This window comes from Aplidium turbinatum, chromosome 6, assembly GCF_918807975.1.
Source record: "Aplidium turbinatum chromosome 6, kaAplTurb1.1, whole genome shotgun sequence".
Classification (NCBI taxonomy): Eukaryota; Metazoa; Chordata; class Ascidiacea; order Aplousobranchia; family Polyclinidae; genus Aplidium; species Aplidium turbinatum.
In genome coordinates this window covers 32,838,078-32,858,351 of record NC_137477.1, presented here as the reverse complement: position 1 = coordinate 32,858,351, position 20,274 = coordinate 32,838,078, and the positions used below count along the sequence as shown (strand labels likewise).

At 37.1% G+C, this 20,274-nt stretch overlaps 1 protein-coding gene across 1 annotated transcript in view; it reads right to left on the bottom strand.

Moving 5' to 3' along the window:
* LOC145772597 (uncharacterized) overlaps positions 1 to 12,757 on the bottom strand; it is a 31,654-nt gene extending 18,897 nt beyond the window's left edge. Inside the window, exons 1-4 of the mRNA XM_082584457.1 lie at positions 12,217 to 12,757; positions 10,034 to 10,156; positions 9,712 to 9,867; positions 5,952 to 6,040 (exon numbers count right to left, since the gene is read on the bottom strand). Coding sequence (XP_082440583.1) covers positions 5,952 to 6,040; positions 9,712 to 9,867; positions 10,034 to 10,156; positions 12,217 to 12,757 — 909 coding nt within the window. The remainder of the gene's footprint in view (positions 1 to 5,951; positions 6,041 to 9,711; positions 9,868 to 10,033; positions 10,157 to 12,216) is intronic.
* Between the last annotated feature and the right edge of the window lie 7,517 nt (positions 12,758 to 20,274).

The following is a 20,274-nucleotide window of genomic DNA, read 5'->3' as shown; positions in this document are numbered from 1 at the left end:
GCCCAATTGGGCTACTTTTTTTTGAAAATATAATATAACTTTTTATGTAAAAATTGTATCATGTTTAAGATTTTTACCTAATTCGTAGTTATTTTATTGAGGAGCAGCGTTTTTGGAGGCCTCGGTCAGGCAGGGTTACCAATTTGGTACAAACATGCCAATTTTCAAAAATATGCATGTTTAGGCTTTGATATCTGGCAATCCTGGCAACTTAAGTATTCAGGTTTTCATGAAAATGCAGTGGATGGTCGGATGGACATTAGTTCAGTTTGTTTTTATTTCTGACCATCACAACGAAAAACAATATATGTCAAACATAGCAGGGGTCTAGAAAAAGGTAGAAGCGACAAAACACGGACGCTATAACGTGCATGATGCCAAAGCAGGACAATCAGTTATGGCATGGTCGCAACACCTTAATAAAGTTTTTACAAATGTAGAAAAATGAGAAAAAAAGGCTAGTGATTTTTTTTTAACAATTTATATGAGTAAAAAAAAAAAGATAGTTTATGACCAAAAATAAAATGATTGATTGATTGATTCTACGTTGATCGACCTTGGTGAGTTATCAAAACTGTTGATAGTCTTGAGGGGAACACTCTTGATGCGTTAGCACATCACGAAAAGCAATTAAACCATTTTTTGTGTTACTTGGTGTGGTACCAGTAGGCCTACTTGTTTGTAGTTATTTTAACAAACAGTTGAGTGAATGCATGGTTGCCAATCTGTCTGAAACATGTGAAAAACTGGAAAAACACTTATAATTTGGGACTGATGATCAAGCCCTCGGGAAGAATTTTGTATAATCGCCTACCTCTTTGCTTGGGCTCCAATTTGGGCTCCATTTTAGAACCCCCCAAAAAATTGGGCTACTTTTGGGCTACTTTTTGCATAAGCTTGGGCTCTTTTTTATATTTACCTCTGGCAACCCTACTGGTCATTCGTAAAATGGTTGCTTGAAAGTTGGTAGCAAATTTAACTGTTTGCTTAGTGCTTGTCAGCTGGACAAAAATTCCGTCTTTATCTATAAGTAGTTTGGATTGTAGTGACAAGTTTTTAGTGGTGTATCGCGTTGCACCCCATTTTCGATAGCCGCGGGCTAATTTTACAGAAATACAAATTTGAATAGACGTTTTTAAAGGAGTGTTTCTTTTTCGGTCATTACGTACAGACGAACGGGTCCGGAAATCTTATGTTACAACAATTTTCCCACGAAGAGATTATGGTTTACCGCTGTGACCATTAGGTAAAAAAAAATGATTTTTTTTAGCAAAATACTCATATTCACAATACAATGTCAGTAATATCAATATAAATTGTTCTGAATATTTAGTTCCGATCAGCTTCCCGATTGTGTAAACTCCTGCCACAGTTTTGGTCTCGTTAAGTTTCAGTCTCCATTTTTAAACATAAACTGAGAGGTTTTTCATGTCCTGGCTCAAGGTGTCGTCTAAATTTTCCCACTAGGTTGTGGAATGGAGAATTGTCAGGTCGTCTGTATATGCGTATTTTGCAAAGACCGTGGTTGGCAGATCGTGGGTGTACTAGGTGTACTTAGGTCAAGAGGTCAATATGTCAAGAGTGTTTTCCGCGCCGGAACCCAGCTTGCTCTTTTGGAAGGAGCGTTTTTTGTCTTCTATTCATAAAAGTTGGCTACGATATAATATAGTGCAGCTTGCTGTATTTGTGTTGCCTCACTGGAATGGCAAAACTGATAAGGCAGCTGAGAGAGGGGGAACTGGTCAATCTACTCTTTTTACGCAGTGCTCAATATCAAGCAGAAAACCACCTTTCCTTTTGAACAGTTAAGTATACTACAGTAAGATAACAAAATGCACAAAAGTATAGTCAACCATTAAATGCGTGTACCTGTTGCACATCAAACACTTGTATATGGGCGCTGCCCCCCATCGTGGTATCAGATAACCCTAAAGTTACTTTCAATTGTTCAATTGATACCAATCCGCTGCAAAACACATATCGTTAAAAGAGTATCAATTTTTACAAATATGTATGTAGGTTTGTATCAGAGCCGAAGTGACATTTGATGAACTAGATGCTCAGTTTGTAATTTTTTCAGATGCAAAATGTTAATTTTGTCTCAACTGTTAAATCTAATGCTTTTCATGTACTCGTAAATAGAGCAACGAACTCATGCACTAGCGAAGATACTCACTCCAAGCAATGTGCTGCCGTTAGCAGGTGGATGTCGTCTATCAAAGTTCCACTACAAATGGCGTCGACAATGGATATATAAGCCTGAAAACGCAAAATTTAACTCTATCTGTAGTGACACGGGGTTTTATGAGGACGCCCCACTCTAGTGGTGAAATGTTTCACAGAAGGAAATATGCTAAAAAGGTGAAATTTCTTGACTTTTAGTTTTTATTCTTTGCGAATTTTCTAAACCTATACTAGTCATTTTTCTACTTCCCTACCTTCCAATAAGTATTTCGTCTCAGGTGGCTAGACATTTTCGTACAATGCTAGTTATATATATGTTAATGTTAGTGCAATATAAATGTTAGTGCAATTACATTGAACTGTAAAAACGCCCAAAAATGCCATATTTATGAGCAACAGTAATTTCTTGTTTAGTTTAGCATTGCTCTATGTTATATTGTAATTCAAAAATTTCAATTTTGAAGCTTTTTTCGGGAAATTAGAATAAAAATCGACTTTCTGACGTGTTTTCATCTCAAACACTTTATATCAATAAATTTGTTAAGTAAAAATTTAATTTCTATACGCATAATACACATGGCTATTATCTTGTAAAATATTTTGGCTCTGTGATTTTCATAGCTCCCGTTATTAGCGATATATTAGCACGGGGCTAAGATAGCCCATGACGTAGGGGAGACTGGGGTTAGTTGGAAAGTTTTTCTTTTAAAGTGAAATTTAAAACAACTGGTGCATAACCTGACAACTTGAAGCGGCTTAAATTATCACCTATGGTGTCCTGTATCTTACAACCAAAAATAAGTATTGAGTCAATTCAGCTTTTAATGGAAATTTAAAATAAACAAACATACAATTGATTTTCCAACTAACCCCATGTCTGGGGTTAGTTGGAAAACATCGTGGGGTTAGTTGGAAAACGTCATGAGGTTAACATTTACATGTCGTTGTAAGCAAATAAATTACTTTCTTTCAAGTAAAAAAGCAATAAATTCAACAACCAATTACTTTAAACCAGGGTTTCTCATCCTGGAGGCCATGGACTCTAGCAGGCCATGAGCCTTTTTCAAGGGCGCCATTGAAAAAAAATATTTTTTTTAATTTATTTACTCCATGTCCTTTGTACTTTCCAAGTTATTCAAAGTTCAAACTAAAACCTTACAATGTGCTAAAAACAAGTATATTAGAGCTTATACTACTTTCAAAAGCACAATTTAAAAATTCAAAAGTATTCAAAACATTTCCCAACTAACCCCATCTACAATTTTCCAACTAGCCCCATCAGGACATGACTAACAATTTTCCTAAAATATTCAAGCATGGTTCATTTGACCAAAATTTATTTATTTCTCAGTATTGTGGAACAACTACAGCTAACACACACCAAAAAACGTGTGTCTATCTTTAACGCCATGGACGCATAAGATGTTTCCCAAAGAGCCAAAAATTTTACTTCATATAGCTGAAAAAATAAAAAATGTTCGCTCAAGCAGGCATACCTGGACTCAGCAAATCGAAACATAGATTGTGTGTTTTGACAAACTACATCACATGGTGGCAGTAAATATTTTAAAAAGTTTTCGGGAGTTGCAAAAATGCTGATTTTTCAACTAACCCCGCTTTCCAACTAACCCCAGTCTCCCCTACTTTCCGCGTACGAAAACAGCTCGTACTAATTGAGGGTTAAATGAGCTTTTAAACAACAATGTCACAATTCTTTCTCTAGTTCTTACACGTAAAGAGATCAAATTTTTGAAAACGAAACGTCTTCGTCGATTCCAAAATAAACATACGCTATACTACTTGCATCAGCTACTGTACAATTGGCAATAACTTACGTTTTCGAAGATCCGAATTTACAACTTATAGTTTGAAAAACATTTCAGGTACCTTTACTAAAAATTAAAGGCTCACTAGTGAAATTTAGATGGAGAGGGAGGGAGGCGAGATGGTGCTTTCACGACCCTGTAGGGTAGGTCTTCTTATTGTGACTTCTTGTTATATACGTTCAGAGTGCATAAATTGCATTGATATTTAAACTTGCACAAAAAGGTTCGATTCATGCTTTAATGCAAGGACATTGCCTTTCAAACTAGTACAGTTTTTTTTCCGTTTAGGCCTGCTATCATGCTTTTCATATTCACATAATTATGTAATAATTCAATCCAAAAGTACAGCGACATTCGCAAAGACCGTGAGAGTTCACCAACAAATAACCTTGGCTGCCTTAAACCTTGGTCAAATTATAAAGTAAGTTAATATTAAGCTGCTTTTAATAAAAAAATGTTAAATTACAGTATATCGAGCTCTCCTCTCTCCCAGTAATAGGGTACGCTAATATATGACATATAGATATATGATATGAACTGACAAAGAAAAGTAATAACACTAAATAAAGTTAATTTGTTGCGTTTATTTTAAAACAGCAGATTGCTGATCAATGCTTATCTTTGAAATGCAAACCTAAACCAGCAGTCTATCGGCACTCACAATTTCACCATGATTGGGATTACAACAAAATATTCATTACAAAAGAAATAAGGAAACTTCTTTGGGAAGGTCGCAAACATTGTCGGCTGCAGTGGCCGAGTGGTTAGCGCGTTGGGCTCGCAGTCGAGAGCCTGCATGTTCGACTCCAGCCACCCGCACTTGCTGTTGTTTCTCTGGGCAAGAAACTTTACGATAATTGCCTCTACCCAGTGATCGATTTCGAGTAATGGGTAGTCCCAAATTTAAGTGATAAGTAGAGTAGACAACCGGAAACAGACATTGCAGTCAGCTGCAGCGTGGGTCAGGTGTACGTCGGAAGACGTACACCGATGCATAGCGCTCAAGTCCGCTTTCCCGCAATGCAGGATAAAGATAATAAAACAAACAAACAAACAAAAACATTCCATCAATTTTTGATAAAATTTATAGAAAAACAATAAATCAGCACAAAGATTACTGAGTTTTGATCCTGCATGTGTGCCAACATATACAACAGCTCGTCATAACATTACTTCGTCAATGTCATTATTTGTCATAAATGTGTCTCACGTTTAGCAAATTCTTCTTCGTGTATCGCTTTGAAAGTTATGAAACGTATGTTTTCATTAGAAGGCGCAATATACCAAAAATTTAAATAAAAACTTTTAGGGATCGATCGACCGCTTCAAAAGCACCAAAATGAGTCCGTCAAGGCAAAAAAGTAGAGAACCACTGAGAAAGTTAAAAAAAATACAGTTTGTTTTAAATATAGCCTATAGCTTTTTTTCTTCTACTGCTGATACGTCTTTCAACTGTTAGAAGTGGTCGTATAGGAAAGCATCTCATCTGCGCATTTTTGATAGTATTTTTGTCACTCCACGATAAGTAGTTTTCAAATTACGTAAAAATTAGAGTTTTTGAAACTTCAAGAGCCATGCCCCACTTCCTTATGACATCGTAATAAGCTACAAAATTAGGTGTCGAATTTTTATCCAACCCCACGATAGCAGACCCCAGGATTTTTGAAAACCTTAGATGGTGAAAATATGAAACACCTTACAGTAGGCTACTAGTTAGTGTAATAATAGAAACTTACACCGCTTTCTGCTGCCTATTATTTTACACATGTTTTGTCAGGCACATGTTATTCCTCAACAGTTCTGAGCTTTGTGAAATGTAGCAAATGTTTTGCCATAAAATTTGCTGTTTGTACGCACGACATGCCGACCACAACGAGAATAACTGTAGAATTATTATGTCCTTGTAGAATTGCTATTATCGAGATTGCAATGGTGGCTTACCGTCCACGGCCACCTTTTCACTCTGGCATCGATGCCATTGATGATTCTTGCTTGGCTGCTTGCAGTTTTACCACATGTCGTCGATCGGTCTGCAATGAAAAACCACAAAGTACAGTAACTGAAAATCCAGTCGCCACAAAGGTTAAAATGCAAAAGCAGACAAGTCAATTTAACACTAGAACGGCCGAGGTGTCGAAATCGACACTTTTAGAAATTTAGTTCACTATTTTGGGCCTTAATTGTTATCGCAACGTTTTCAAACCTTCAGTAGCTTTCCAATTATGCTTACACTTTATAGTTTAGTATTATTTTTCTAAAAATTTTTTTTATGTTATCTACAATGTGCGGATATACCTCCAACGGCCGAGGTGTCGAAATCGACACCTCATACAAATTTAATAAGATTTGCAAAGTATAAAAATACTTTCTGTGTGAAAAAGCTAATTCAATAGTTTTCACACTTACTTATAGCGTTTCTCATGGTAATTGTCCAACGCACGGCTTGATGTGCGTTATAGGCTAGCTCGGCTTGATTTTAGGTCATCCTTCTGAGTTTACAAATACCTTCCACAAATCTATCAGCGATTTGCAACAGATACGTTTATTCATATGCGAGCCACTGAAAGGACTTGTTGCTAATTGCATCAACAATTACACTCCGGATTGAGCCTGTCAATCGATGAACAGCTATTTCCAATGAAAAACAGATGTCCTTTTATCGTGTTCATGCCAAACATACCAGACAAGTTTGGCATGAAATTCTGGGTGTAAGCCGAAGTTCATTCCCAACACGTATGCAATACCGTACCGTACTTATCGTACCTCGGAGCTATTGAAAGAAAGTAACGAAATGGAAGGCTTCTCCCCGAGGATGTAGTGATCAGGATCATCACCAATTTACACAGACAAGGCGGGTACAACGTCACAACAGTTAACTTCTTTACTAAGGTGAATCTTGCTGGTTTGCTACATGAAAGAAATATAACCATTGTTGGAATTGTTCGAGCTAACAGTAAAGGAGTGACAAAGGAGATAACCAAGGGTGGAGGAGAAAGATTTTTCAATAATTTCTTCAACAATTCAACTAGGGACAGTGGAATACCTACTTCTACCATCCCTAAATTCAACGAACAGCTGCATGCTTGTAAACTATCAGTGCAAAAAAAAATGCAAATGTCCTTTTCACTATGCATGACAGCCCCAGTATCGATGCAACAGAGAAAAATAAACCTTCTGTTATCCATTTTTATAGCGAGAACAAAGTAGCAGTTGATGTGTTTGACCAAATGGCAAGAAAATGCACCACACATGCAGCAAGCAAAAGATGGCCTCTTGCACTTTGAACAAATATAGTAGATATTGCAGCTTTGAACTCTTGGATTATTTTTTAGAAAACATTCCGGCAGCAACATCAGCCGACGTGATTTTATCCTCCAGATTGAGAGCTTGAGAACTGCTCATGTGCTGAAACAAAAGCCGACACTGCGGAGAGAAGAAGAGAAGGGACGACCATATGGAAAAGGCAGAAAATGTGCTGGACGTTATTGCAAAAACAATACAATTATCATTTTCCGCCACTGTCGAAAAATGGGAAGTGTGATAATGCTGACTGGAAAGTTATAGAGTGCCAAGGCTGCACTACGTAAAGTGTTTGTAGGTTTGTTTGATTTTTTTCTCCTGAATAAGAAAACTTTGTGCTAATTTTATGATATTATGTCTTCGCTCTGTCTTCGCTCTGTCTTCGCTCTGTCTTCGCTCTATGATATTATGTGCAAGGCCTCGCGTCGGGCTGCTTTGCGTCTTGACAGAATGTGCTGTTTTCATTATGGAATTTTGAGCGATGTGTTATTATCAGGCATTGACCTGAAGTAACCTTTGAATGAGAAATCTGTATTATGTAACGCATTTCCAGAATCGTCTGTAAGCATGCAAATCTGGAATGTTCTGTTGTTTTTCATAATTTCTGAGCGTCGTTTGTCATGACGTCATAAGGATGTTTAGCAGTAGATGTCCGATTGCGAAATATTTATTATGTAAGAATCTTATACCCTACGTGACATTCTTTAGACTTCTTTAAGCTTCTGCTTGTTGACATTTATTGCAACTTGACAGAACAATGTGACATTACGTAACCTTCTCGATGTTACTAGACCGAAACAACCTTCTATAAATAGTGGTGTAATTTGCGTAATGATTATTATAGAGTTGTATTATGATGAGATGATGATTATTATTGAGTTGATTATGTGATTATGGGAGTTGTATTATGATGAGTTGGTTATGAGAGATCGTTGCTGTAATAGTAGCAGTTGGTAATAAAAGCAAAGATTATGTATTGCATACGAGTAAAGCAAAGTTGATGCTAATATAATTTCTGATTGAAATTAGAATGGTATGAGAAGCTGTGAGTGGATTACGTAAACTTGATCAATAGTCGCAAGCATTGGAATCTATTGCTGTTTACTGTTACTTTGATTAATTGTTGGAAGTGGTGAACCATTCGTTGGAGTCCTTCAAGCGTTTTTATATATCATCTCACCAGTAGAACTATCCGTGAATTTAATTGACTGCTTTTTGGTTATAACCCATTAAACTACGTCATTGAACCTTTCCAAGTCTTTTTCCTGGTAAGAGATAGAAAGAAATCGTGACATACAGTAAGCTTCGAACTGATCAAAACCTGGTAGCCTACGTCATAATTTTCGTCTAAACCAAAAAATGAACAGCGCAAATAGGTGACAAAAGTAATAAGTGCTTCAGATAGTTTTATCACTGTAAAATAAAACGAACTCTTACTGTTAATTTTGCGGAAAAATAAAGTTTTTGTGAAAAGTGTCGATTTCGACACCAGCGGCCGTTGAAGGTATACTTTTTTTCGGCCGTTCTAGTGTTTAACAATCCTTTCTTGGCACTTTTTCAACTATTACAGATTATTTCAGAAAAACTTTCAACACAGAATGAGTCTGATCACAAGGCATCTGCAGTAATTTAAAGTACAGTATATCATAGCCTTCATTCTTTGGCGTAATTTAAAATAATAATTGCACAACCAGAATGCACCATGCTTTAAAGTTTGTAAACACTTGGAAAAATATCTTTAGCAACAAATAACATAGCAAAGCTTTGGTAGAGAGTTTGCTTTGTTGAACCATAGAGAAATAAAACAAAGTAACTTTAGTGGGTTTAACATGATGTAGCCTATTTCATACACAAATATAACATAATTAAAAATAAACTCTAACGTTTTCGACACGTACTTGTGTCCTCATCAGGAATTACATATCTGCAATATACATAAAATGAAAATTGTAAGGTAAATTTGACTTTGCACTATAACTGTAACTGTATACTAACGACACTCCAGACTAAAAAGCACAAACTGAACAAGTGAATCATTCCTGTATCACTTGTTCAGTTTGTGCTTTTTAGTCTGGAGTGTCGTTAGTATACAGTTACAGTTATAGTGCAAAGTCAAATTTACCTTACAATTTTCATTTTATGTATATTGCAGATATGTAATTCCTGATGAGGACACAAGTACGTGTCGAAAACGTTAGAGTTTATTTTTAATTATGTTATATTTGTGTATGTAATACATCATGTTAAACCCGCTAAATAACATAGTATTGTTTAAAAATCTATGACTTTCAGTAGCCTACTAATGATGTTTATATGTAATAAAATAAACTTAGGGCAACTTTGATTTTAATTAAAAGTAATTTGTAGTCAATTCTTTGAACAAAAACGTTACATAGGCTACCTCGTTTGCAGCATTCGTTTCTGTTGTAATATCCCCATATCCTATTTACATCCGCTGCTTGGCAGGAAGTGCAAACATAATCCCCATCCGTGTTCCTGCAGTTTGTCAGTCCGGTTTCGTTACAAGGATTTTCTGGTAGCTCGCACTCATCAATGTCTGAATGTGAAGGATTAGGATCATGATTATGCAGGGGAGTCAAAGTTGAATTCAGCGAATCGCTGAGTTTCTCTCGCAATTAAATATTATTTTAAATTAAAAAAGCCCTAAAAAAATATTTAGTTATATTTCGTATTATATTTCATAGAAATTAGTTTGTCCTCACCGTCGCATGTCCTTCCACCATCGGAAGTAGTATAGCCTGGGTAGCACTCACAAGAAGCCTCCACATAGCTCGCGTTCACATTTTCGAGCTTGCAACGGTGCTGGCACTTCAACTCCAAGCACTCTGCAAAAAACATTTTGAGATGAACGCGATGATTCCTATGAGACTGGGTAGTGGGTGTGAAAAAGTTGTGTTTTCTCATTAGCAAAACGGGCGAACACAATGATTGCCACTGTATAAATGTATGTTGGAAATCGAACAATACTTTGCAAATATTTCAGACAAAGAGTTTGAATTCCAACGTTAATTTCGTGTAGCTTTTGTTTGTAGTTGGATAGGCATAAGCGTATTTGCTGTGCAAGTTTATCCTTCTGTTGTTTAATAAATAGGGCTGGATTCAAGTAAAGGGTTCTTTTTTTTCTAAATAAGTAAACATTAAAAGATTACTTAAGATGCTTAAGTAATTCAAGTAACAAAAAATTTGCAATTTATGCGAGCATAAAAAATTCTAGCTGTGGAAGAGGTAGGCGTACATGCATATTTGTAATGTTCACATCATGACACTTTTTTCCCGATATTGTATTGACAAGATGGATAATTGTAATACAACGTTGACTTAGGAATGATAAAGTTTAGTCAAAAGTAATCAGTCAAACGTAAAAAAGGACATCAAAGAACCTTAATAATTGAAAATATAGGGCCGTAGCAATTACATTCACCCAGTTTGATTACAGTTGTACCTCTCTCACAGGCTCTGGAAGTGACTTCTCAGAAAACACAAAGAATCATTCATACTATCCCTAAGAGAAGATATAAAGACAATGATCCAGCTCTATTGAAGCGTCTTTCAGCCTCAACTGAAGATGGTTGGAGAGAGGCAAATGTGGGATTTTAGACTTCCAAAAGTTTTTGAAACTCTTTGGTGGCTTTGTAAAAAGTCATCTGCGTTTGTTGGGCTGGATACAAAGAGAATTTGTAACACAGAATTTCATTGATTTCTTTTGCTTAGGATTTTTTCTCCTAAGGCTCCTCGTAGAAACTTTCAGTTCCCTATGGTCACTTTCATCAGTCCCAATGTCCTCTTTTGGAAAAAGTCTGAGGCATATGCAGTATCTTTAGCAATTTTGCACAGATCTTTTTTCTTAAGATAGTTCAAGGGAAAAAATCCACCTTGTAATATTAGTGATCTGAATTCTGAGTACATGACAAGCCCATATATTTTCTCATTTACCTTACTTTGATCCTCTCTGTCGCTGCAGCTTCCAATTCTATTGATACGGACCCTTTCTATTTTGTAAGTTTCTGAGGACGTATTCAAACACCGTCTCACTTTTGACGTCTTTCTGGTAAAGGGCTTTTGCTTCTAATTTAATGATATCAAAAACTCTTTGCCAAATCTCGAGCAACTCTGATTATTTGTTTTTTAAGACCCTTCTCCATATCACGTTCTGCCAAAGAGTGCTCAACTGCTCAATTACTGGCTTCATTTCCAGGTATCGTTGCATCACAGTAGGCTAAGGAGTTCCAACGTGTTTTAATGTCTAAAATTACCCGTAATCTTTTTCCATTCTGCTCTTCACAATGTCTCTGCAAAAAATTTTTTGAAAAGGGCTTCTCTAGGACACTTTAACAACTGCCATGATTGTTTGTCGTACCCAGGTTTACACCTGGTAGTTGAAGATTTAGATTAAGTGGACGGGAAGGCGAGGAAGCCAATCTTCATGTCCACCTTCAGGCATGCCTTTAAGTGTCCTGCCAAAGACACAGCTGCATGCTCTTGAGCGGTGTCGAACCGGCGACCTTTCGATTGCCGTTCCAGGGCTCTCACCACTCGGCTATGCAGCCGACAATGCCATGCCTTTTGTGATAACATGGACCCCTAGACACGTCCCGACCAAGCATAAATCTTTGCTTTAATCTTCCAGCTAATTCAGTTAATGACGTCACCATTTCAACCAATTGAACATTATTTATAAGGAAAGGTTTTCAAGTAAGTACTTAAGCTACTTTCTCAAGGCACTGATCGATTGATTATGTGCCTGATCTGATACAGACGTTGGCGATCATGGTCTTCCACATTTTTCTTTGTCATTTGACAACCGTGTATCGTTAGTTTTCATTGTTACGTTTGTGGCCCATTGCTGTAGTTCAAACTGTTAAAATAAGTTTAAATCTTTGCCGACCTCTGCTTCTTTTCTGTTGTAACATGACCAAATCTTTGCCGACCTCTGCTTCTTTTCTGTGGTAACATGACCAAATCTTTAGCGACCTCTGCTTCTTTTCTGTTGTAACATGTCCAAATCTTTGGCGACCTCTGCTTCTTTTCTGTTGTAACATGACCAAATCTTTGGCGACCTCTGCTTCTTTTCTGTTGTAACATGTCCAAATCTTTGCCGACCTCTGCTTCTTTTCTGTTGTAACATGTCCAAATCTTTGCCGACCTCTGCTTCTTTTCTGTTGTAACATGTCCAAATCTTTGGCGACCTCTGCTTCTTTTCTGTTGTAACATGTCCAAATCTTTGCCGACCTCTGCTTCTTTTCTGTTGTAACATGACCAAATCTTTGCCGACCTCTGCTTCTTTTCTGTTGTAACATGTCCAAATCTTTGCCGACCTCTGCTTCTTTTCTGTTGTAACATGTCCAAATCTTTGCCGACCTCTGCTTCTTTTCTGTTGTAACATGACCAAATCTTTGGCGACCTCTGCTTCTTTTCTGTTGTAACATGTCCAACAGAGCTAATTTTTCCAAATTTCCATATCTGTGAATGTAACGCAAAAGTTCCATCTGGCGCCTTCTAACTGTTTTTATTAATTTCTTCTCTGTTTTTGCAAATTCCAGAACTGGCAATTCTTTGGTAGAGAGTTTGCTTTGTTGAACCATAGACAGACAAAACAAAGTAACTTTAGCGGGTTTAACATAATGTATTACACACAAAAAAGAATAACATAATTAAAATAAAATAAACTCTAACGTTTTCGACACGTACTTGTGTCCTCATCAGGAATTACAAATCTGCAATATACATAAAATTAAAATGATAAGATAAATTTGACTTTGCATTATAATTGTAACGACACTCTGGACTGAAAAGCACAAACTGAACAAATGATTCAAAAATGATTACGAGTAAATAACACGGCGCGAAACAGACCACATGAAGTGTAAAATACAGACTTGTGACAATTATTCCAGTATTTCGTTGTTTATAGATCGCTATTTTTTGCATTGCAGCCGTTTGTTCCCAGTAGAGGTTTCATATAATTCTGAGGTCTTTCCGTCGATATCAAAAGAGTGCAATATTTGGAACAATTCAGCATGTTAAACCTTGTCAAAAGCTTTAGAAAAATCTATAAAACACAGATACAGATTTTATTTTAGTGTAAAAATTCCATTTCCGGTCCCTCTGTCTGCATCATGAGACCAAAGCAAGACAATCAGTTTAAAATAGGTATGGCACGGTTGCAACACCTTATGAATCGGAGCAGGATCTTTGTTAGATGACTCATAAGGTTAATTGTTTAAGTCTAAGCCCTATTTATTTAAAGCTTTGATAATTTCGGCTGAGATATTGTCTGGTTCAACTGCTTTCCCATGTTTTGTTTTGTTTATGACGATTCTGACTTCTTCTTTCATAATAGCCGGGCCTTCCATGCGTTCGTTGAAAAACAGCTCGGACATTTGCTTACACGTGGCTTTCATTGAAAATAGTAGGACTATTACCAAATATAATGAAGTAACGTGAGGGACCAACTTCTTTGTTTTTATCTGATTTTCTCAAATAGACGATACGCATGCTTGGCGTTCTACCAATCGATAAAAAATGAATATGATTTTTGCTTTATTTTTGATTTTGCAAGTCATTTACGATATAAAATATTTTCGCATCAAAGAAGTAATCTTCATGCTGCCAGGGGAAAAAGTAATCCACTTCATAGCAATTTACTCGCTTCAAAACAAATTATTTGCCCAATCATCGGTTTGCTTTAACTCCAAGCGATAACATTAAATTTTCAACCTCGATTACCGGAAGTGCTCAGTTGTTCAAAGTACTGCATCTTCAAGTATAAGGTTGGGTCAGTTGTAGAAGCTTCTTACAAGCCTAAGAATAACTGCTCTCTTCAACAAATGTGTTTCTCGTATCACCGTTTCTATTTTATGTTTCTATTTTATCATCTATGGATAGCTCATTGCTGTGATTATGCAAAATCGTTGAGCGAGTTTCCAACTAAAATTTTATGCTTAGAAAATAGTAAAACAATAGTTTTGATCGTTGAGAAAGCTAAGCCTGTTCAACGGGCCATCGAATAAAACATTATTATTGAAGCATTGCTACGCCTTGTTGATAGTTGGTCGAATTGTCGTCATACGGTGCATGTAGGTACAGTGGCGTACGCAGGATTTTCTCAAGGGGGAGGGGGGGGGGGGGGCATTGACGGTAGCGTAGCCAGGATTTTTGAAAGGGGGCGTTTTTGCCCAAGACGACACCCAGCGGTGTGGGGTCTGGGGGGCCCCCCCCCAGAAATTTTTGAAAAATTATTTTGAATTTGGTGCATTCTGAGAGCATTTTCAACAAAAATGTGGGTATGAATATTCCTGTAAAATGGTGCTGTCAGGTGGCATAGCAAAAGGATAAGATCATGTTTTCTTCGGCATTTTTCGGAAATATAGCTAAGTCTCTACGTTTTCTGGTTGCTAATTTCTGGCTGAAATGTTTGAATGTTTGGTATTGGCAAAACTCGCTCTTTTAATGCAGTTTTGTTTAAAATTAGGCAAGTTTTTTTTAGACTGAAATCATCATTCCCAAGCATAAAGAGACTGAAAGCATCATTCTCAATATCGTGACGTCACACAGCATTTTTAAGTGGGGGGGCAATGGCTCAATGGCCTCCCCCTTGCGTACGCTAGTGTGTAGGTGCGATGCTTACTTTCGTTGGTGGAGCACATGTTGCATGTTTTCTTGCAGTTATCCCTCACAATTGACAGGGAAGAGCACAGATTTTCATAGCTGCTACACCAATCCGCACAATCTCTACAAGAGAATGACGCTGAAAAAGAAATGACACAATTGAAAACGCGCAATGACCTACGGTTGGTTAGCTTTGAGCCTTTAACCTCGGACTGACAAAGCATCGATAGGTTATTCCTGGTAGTTTCGCATACGGTACTTGTAGAAACTTTTGACGCAGGGCCGCTTATCGAGATTGACAGAGTGAAGTTTCCGATTCTTGAAGTGCTGTTGCCGAGAGAATTATTCCATTCATTAGATGTCGCTGAATGGAGAGCAGTCTTGAAATGCGTTGCTCAAGCGCACACCCCGAGACTCGACAGTCGAACCAGCGCTGCTTGATCTTGAAGCTTCTTCGTTCACAAAGCCACGCGCTAACCAACTGAGGAATCGGGGTGAACCGCGATATTCAATTACAAAGTTAAAAGTTTGAAAACCGCTGGTGTAGGGTACTTGATTGTACTTGTGTTGTGAACAAACAGCCTTCATGAAAGGGCAGTTAAAATCTTCGTTGCAAGTAAAAGTAAACTTAAACTACAGCTGCTGTGAGATGCACAAAGTAATTTATAAGAACAAGGTAGCCTATAGCTGGAAAATATTGTTTCAAGAAAAAAATATGGCAGTAAATGACTTGATAGGCCTATATGCACTGACGTTTAAACCAAAAATGTTATTTTTGTCGTCCTTATTACTGGTTAGTTTTTTGAGGTTGCGTTGTTCAGACAAACCGCTTACATTACTAGAACAACTAGAACAGCAAAATTAAATCTCTAACTTTGTTCAATCGTTAAACATCTAATTAGAGGCCAATAATTATTTTTTTTTAATGACGGTGATATCTTGAGTGGCTACCGGGCTGTTTAGAGATATGACGTACATTGCTAGTGTAGCAAAATAAACCTCCAACTTTTATCAGAGCAGAGTTTATGGTGCCAAAAGAAAACGAGGCAGACCACCGAGACAATGGCATGACAACATCCAGGCATGGATTAAACTCAATTTGACCACACTGGGCGAGCTTGTTTAAAATCATGACTCATGGAAACAGATAACCTATGTTGATGCGCAATCTGGTTCAAGCGGAGATGACAATTGAATATACATAATGGTGCCAATAATTCATTTTTTATTTTCATCTCTATCGACGTATTCTGATGCAAAATCTCAGTAATTAGAACAGTCTGGCAGGCCACTACCATACTCTATGTCAGGGCTTCCCAAACTGGGGTCGCGTAACAAACTTCAGGGGTCGCAGAGAATATACTAATTTTACACAAAGTACTGCATATTAACACTTCTGTGCAAGGTGATGGGAAAGTTAATAACTTTATTAAGAGTCGCGCACTCAATACCTGTATTTTTGCATATTTATTTGGTAAAATTGAATCTGAGTTGAAAACCCTTTTTACTGCATTGTGATAAAATAAGGTAGCTTTGAAAAGTCAAGTCTTTAAAAAGGCTATTAATGTTCTAAAATCTAAAGCATCCAAGTCTGATGATGACCATTTTGAAAAGAAAGTAGATGATACCGGATGAGTGAAAATGCGCTTTTAATACTCATCTGAAGCTGCATATGTGTAAACAAACGATTAATTCTTAACTTTGTATGAACATGGATGCCTTTTAAACAAATTTCTTTCCTTTCGCATTAACGCAACTGCAAAAATCCTTTATGCTGAAAACGAGACCTTTCAGACGCTTTTCAAAACGTATGTCCGAAAGGTCCCCTGACAGACATTTTTGAATCATTTGTGAAAATTTCGCAATTTATAATGCAATTGATTGTAATGTCATTGCCCCCAGCAAAAGTTAGGCATACCTGATACATCTAAACACCAAGGATCCTGAATCTTTTTCTTGACTATTTATAAATTTGACAAAACCTACCTCTATCTTTTTTTTCTTTTTTTTACGTAAATCACATTTTTCTTCACAATATTTACTTTCTTTTCTAGTTTGTCATAAAAACGCATGATGTGGTAAACTGTGACGTGACGTGAACTGTAACTGTGACGTGAACTGTAAACTGTAACTGTGACGTGACGGAAATACTGGCGCGAAAAAACACCAGAAAACAAAAAATGCTGCTGTCCGGTAGGTCCCACACTTTTCCCATCTGAGCTCAAGCTTCTTTTCAATCTCAACTTCTTTATAAAGACAAACACAGCAGTCTAGCTTACTGTTTGTGTGCAGTCAAAATATATAGCCTACAGCAGGGTTACTCAACTGGCGGACCGCGGTCCGAATCCGGACCTTCTGGGTGTTGAAGGTGGACCTCGGGCTTCTGCAAGAATAACCTCATTGCCACATTTTAGGACCCCTTTAAACAGATTTCCATTAGGAAAAAGCAATTTTTTGTGATTATCCAAGGAGCTGGGGCTTCACCCCCAGCCCCCCAACGCTTTGCTGTCTTCTCTGATGTGCGATTCACACAGCTACACTACAAAGAAACACAATACATTTTTCTCCTTTTTTATTTCTTTGTTTGTGTCAGACAAAAATCCAAGTCGTGTTACATAAGCTACTACTTGAAAAGTGTTTCGGTGCTCGTAGGCTAGGCTACTGGTTGTTTAATTTTCGTGGTTGTAAATGAAATATTCACCGGACCGCAAAAATATTCAACCTGTCAAAATGCACCTTTGCTAACATTAGTTGAGTAGCCCTGGCCTACAGTAATTGTGACCCTAAATATGCCAAAAACAAAGGATTCCTATTTTTTGAACAATTGAAAATCTTGTATTTTTTGTCGAAGAGGAATTGGGTTTAGGGTTAGGTTAAGGATTTGTGGTGGCTCACAACACTTCAATGATTGATTTCCAACATATTTTGACAAATTATAAGTTTCCCTATCAATAAATTTAAAGAAATTGCGGAAACTCCGATCAGAGCCTTGTGCACTGCTTCATTATTTATATGGATTATTTCAGGAGACGCATTAGTTGTCATCATATCGGAACATCGCTGATGAACAGAGTTAAAGACAAATGAGCTTGAAGCAAACTTTGACATTTCAGTCTTCATAAACAAACAATTGTTATCACTCACCTGTGCATTGCCCTCGTGTGCTTGAAACAGCAAAGAATAGAAATGCAAGAATACCGGCAAACCTAAACAAATGTTGCATGAACAGACTGGTGGACACTTTGTTTCAAAACATTTTGCAAAGTTGTAACAGACTTGAATCACAAAATGCTATTTTTCATTGGCAGTTTGAGATAGTGACGTCACTAACTACATTTTGTATATTTATTGCCCATACTAGTCTAAGTGATTGATGCCTGCTGCCGTTCCATCGCACAAGTGTAACATTCCCTTTTTTCCCTTAACATAGCCAAGTCAATCTACTCAATTTTTCTTTTGAGGTCTTCCAATGGCACCTTTTCTATGCAATCACTTCTTGCAGGGCCGTAGCCAGACCGCAGAGCAAGGGGGGCCAACTTTTTTTTAGGGGGCGGCCGAAAAATTGAATTATTATAATTGTAGCTGTTGCTCGAGAATGTTGGGATTTTGCCAGAAGGGTGAACTTTTTTTCAGGGGGGGGCGAGGCCCCCCATGGCCCCCGGCTTGCTACGGGCCTGACTCCTTTATAGTGCCAATTGCAAAGAGATTTTTCTCTGTAAGAATATCGGTAAGTGAAAGTGATGTGAAATACTCGTAGTTACCCATGTTTATAGATAAACTGGGAGAAACAAGGCCAAAGCAGAACTTTCTGTAACATTCGCTCCCACTGGCTTTCCAATAATTTTGTCACCACCATCATAAAACTAAACGTTATAAAGTAGGCTATTCTTGTGGACTTGTCCAGCTCCAAAGTTTAAACCCTAATCGAATAGTTTTGCCTCTAATGAGCTGCTTCATGGAGTGACGGCCATAATAAAGCTCAATTGCTTCATCAAGTAAGTTGTTTTGGACGGAGGCTGGAATAAGTTGTTGAAAAAATCTCTCCAGCATCTTTTTCTATAGTGCAGAAAGCAACTTTTTTTATGTGGAATCTATAGGCCTATAATGCTGTTGAGTTTTGACTGAGTGCAACTACAGTATAATAATTGACAGCACCCTACTAGTCAATAGTCAATAGCTATCAAGATGTAATAACGTTTGAATAATGCTAAAATAATAAGCGCATTGCAACAAGGTAGTCTTATATCATTATAGGCTACCTACCTAATTGTATTTTAGATTCATATGTGAATTTTCACTGTTTCGCGTATTTGTAATCTGCAGATCTCTGCAGCAGCTAAGGTTTATCAACCAATCAGAAGACAAGATTTAAATCAGCTGATTTCAGTCATGCGACTCATGCACTTTAGAAAGAAAATGAAATGAATGTTTCGACGTAGCCAAAGTGGCCGAGAGGGTTTGGGCTAGGACATGATTACTTCGATGGCGTTGGTTTGATTCCCCATGCTGCCATTACTCTTTTTTCTTCTGTAAATATCAAACACAGTTCAAAGCAAGAATCAGCTCTCTGTCTGAGTGCTAGAAGGCTCACAATGACTGCGGTTTATAGAGAAAATTGTCCTATGTTTAAAAAATCATACGCAGTGAAACTAACAGTTGGGATTGCACATGATGATTGAATGAAAATGCCATTCATACATCAAAATGTTGTTTACAAATTGTCGAATTAATTGTTGATATAAGTAATGCAAAGAATGTGTACATCACGAATGTGTACACAAAGTGATACTTTGTTCAAACAAGCCATTAAGCTACTTTGTAACACTGATATAAAAATAATAATCTATTCACATTTACTTACCATGATATTTGCCTTATTGAAAGCATCATATTGTTATATGTATATTATTACTATAAAACTAATTAAAGCAGGATCTGTAAGCAAAGATAATCTTGTGCAAAGAAAAAAGTTATGAGTCAACACTCAACATCTCAACTTTCCAATTTTAGAAGATTGTCTTCAAATCATTTTTTCTTGACCGCCAGATATTTTTTATTCCGTATTCAAGTCAATAAGTTCCTATTCTACTTTTTTTCCAATGAAGCCTGGAGCTGCTTCAGTTTGAAATTAAATGTTTGCCTACTAGGGTCACATAAGCTCATCTACCAACAATTATTGTCTTTGTTCTCTATCATGGCTCACATAAAAAGCTGGAGCAAAATTGGATTCCCTCGCAACACGACCACAAAAATTCAAAACGTCAGTGTTTAGTTTGACAGAAACGATTTTCATCAAACATGAACACAATGAGCAAACTAAAAGTTTGATAATGAC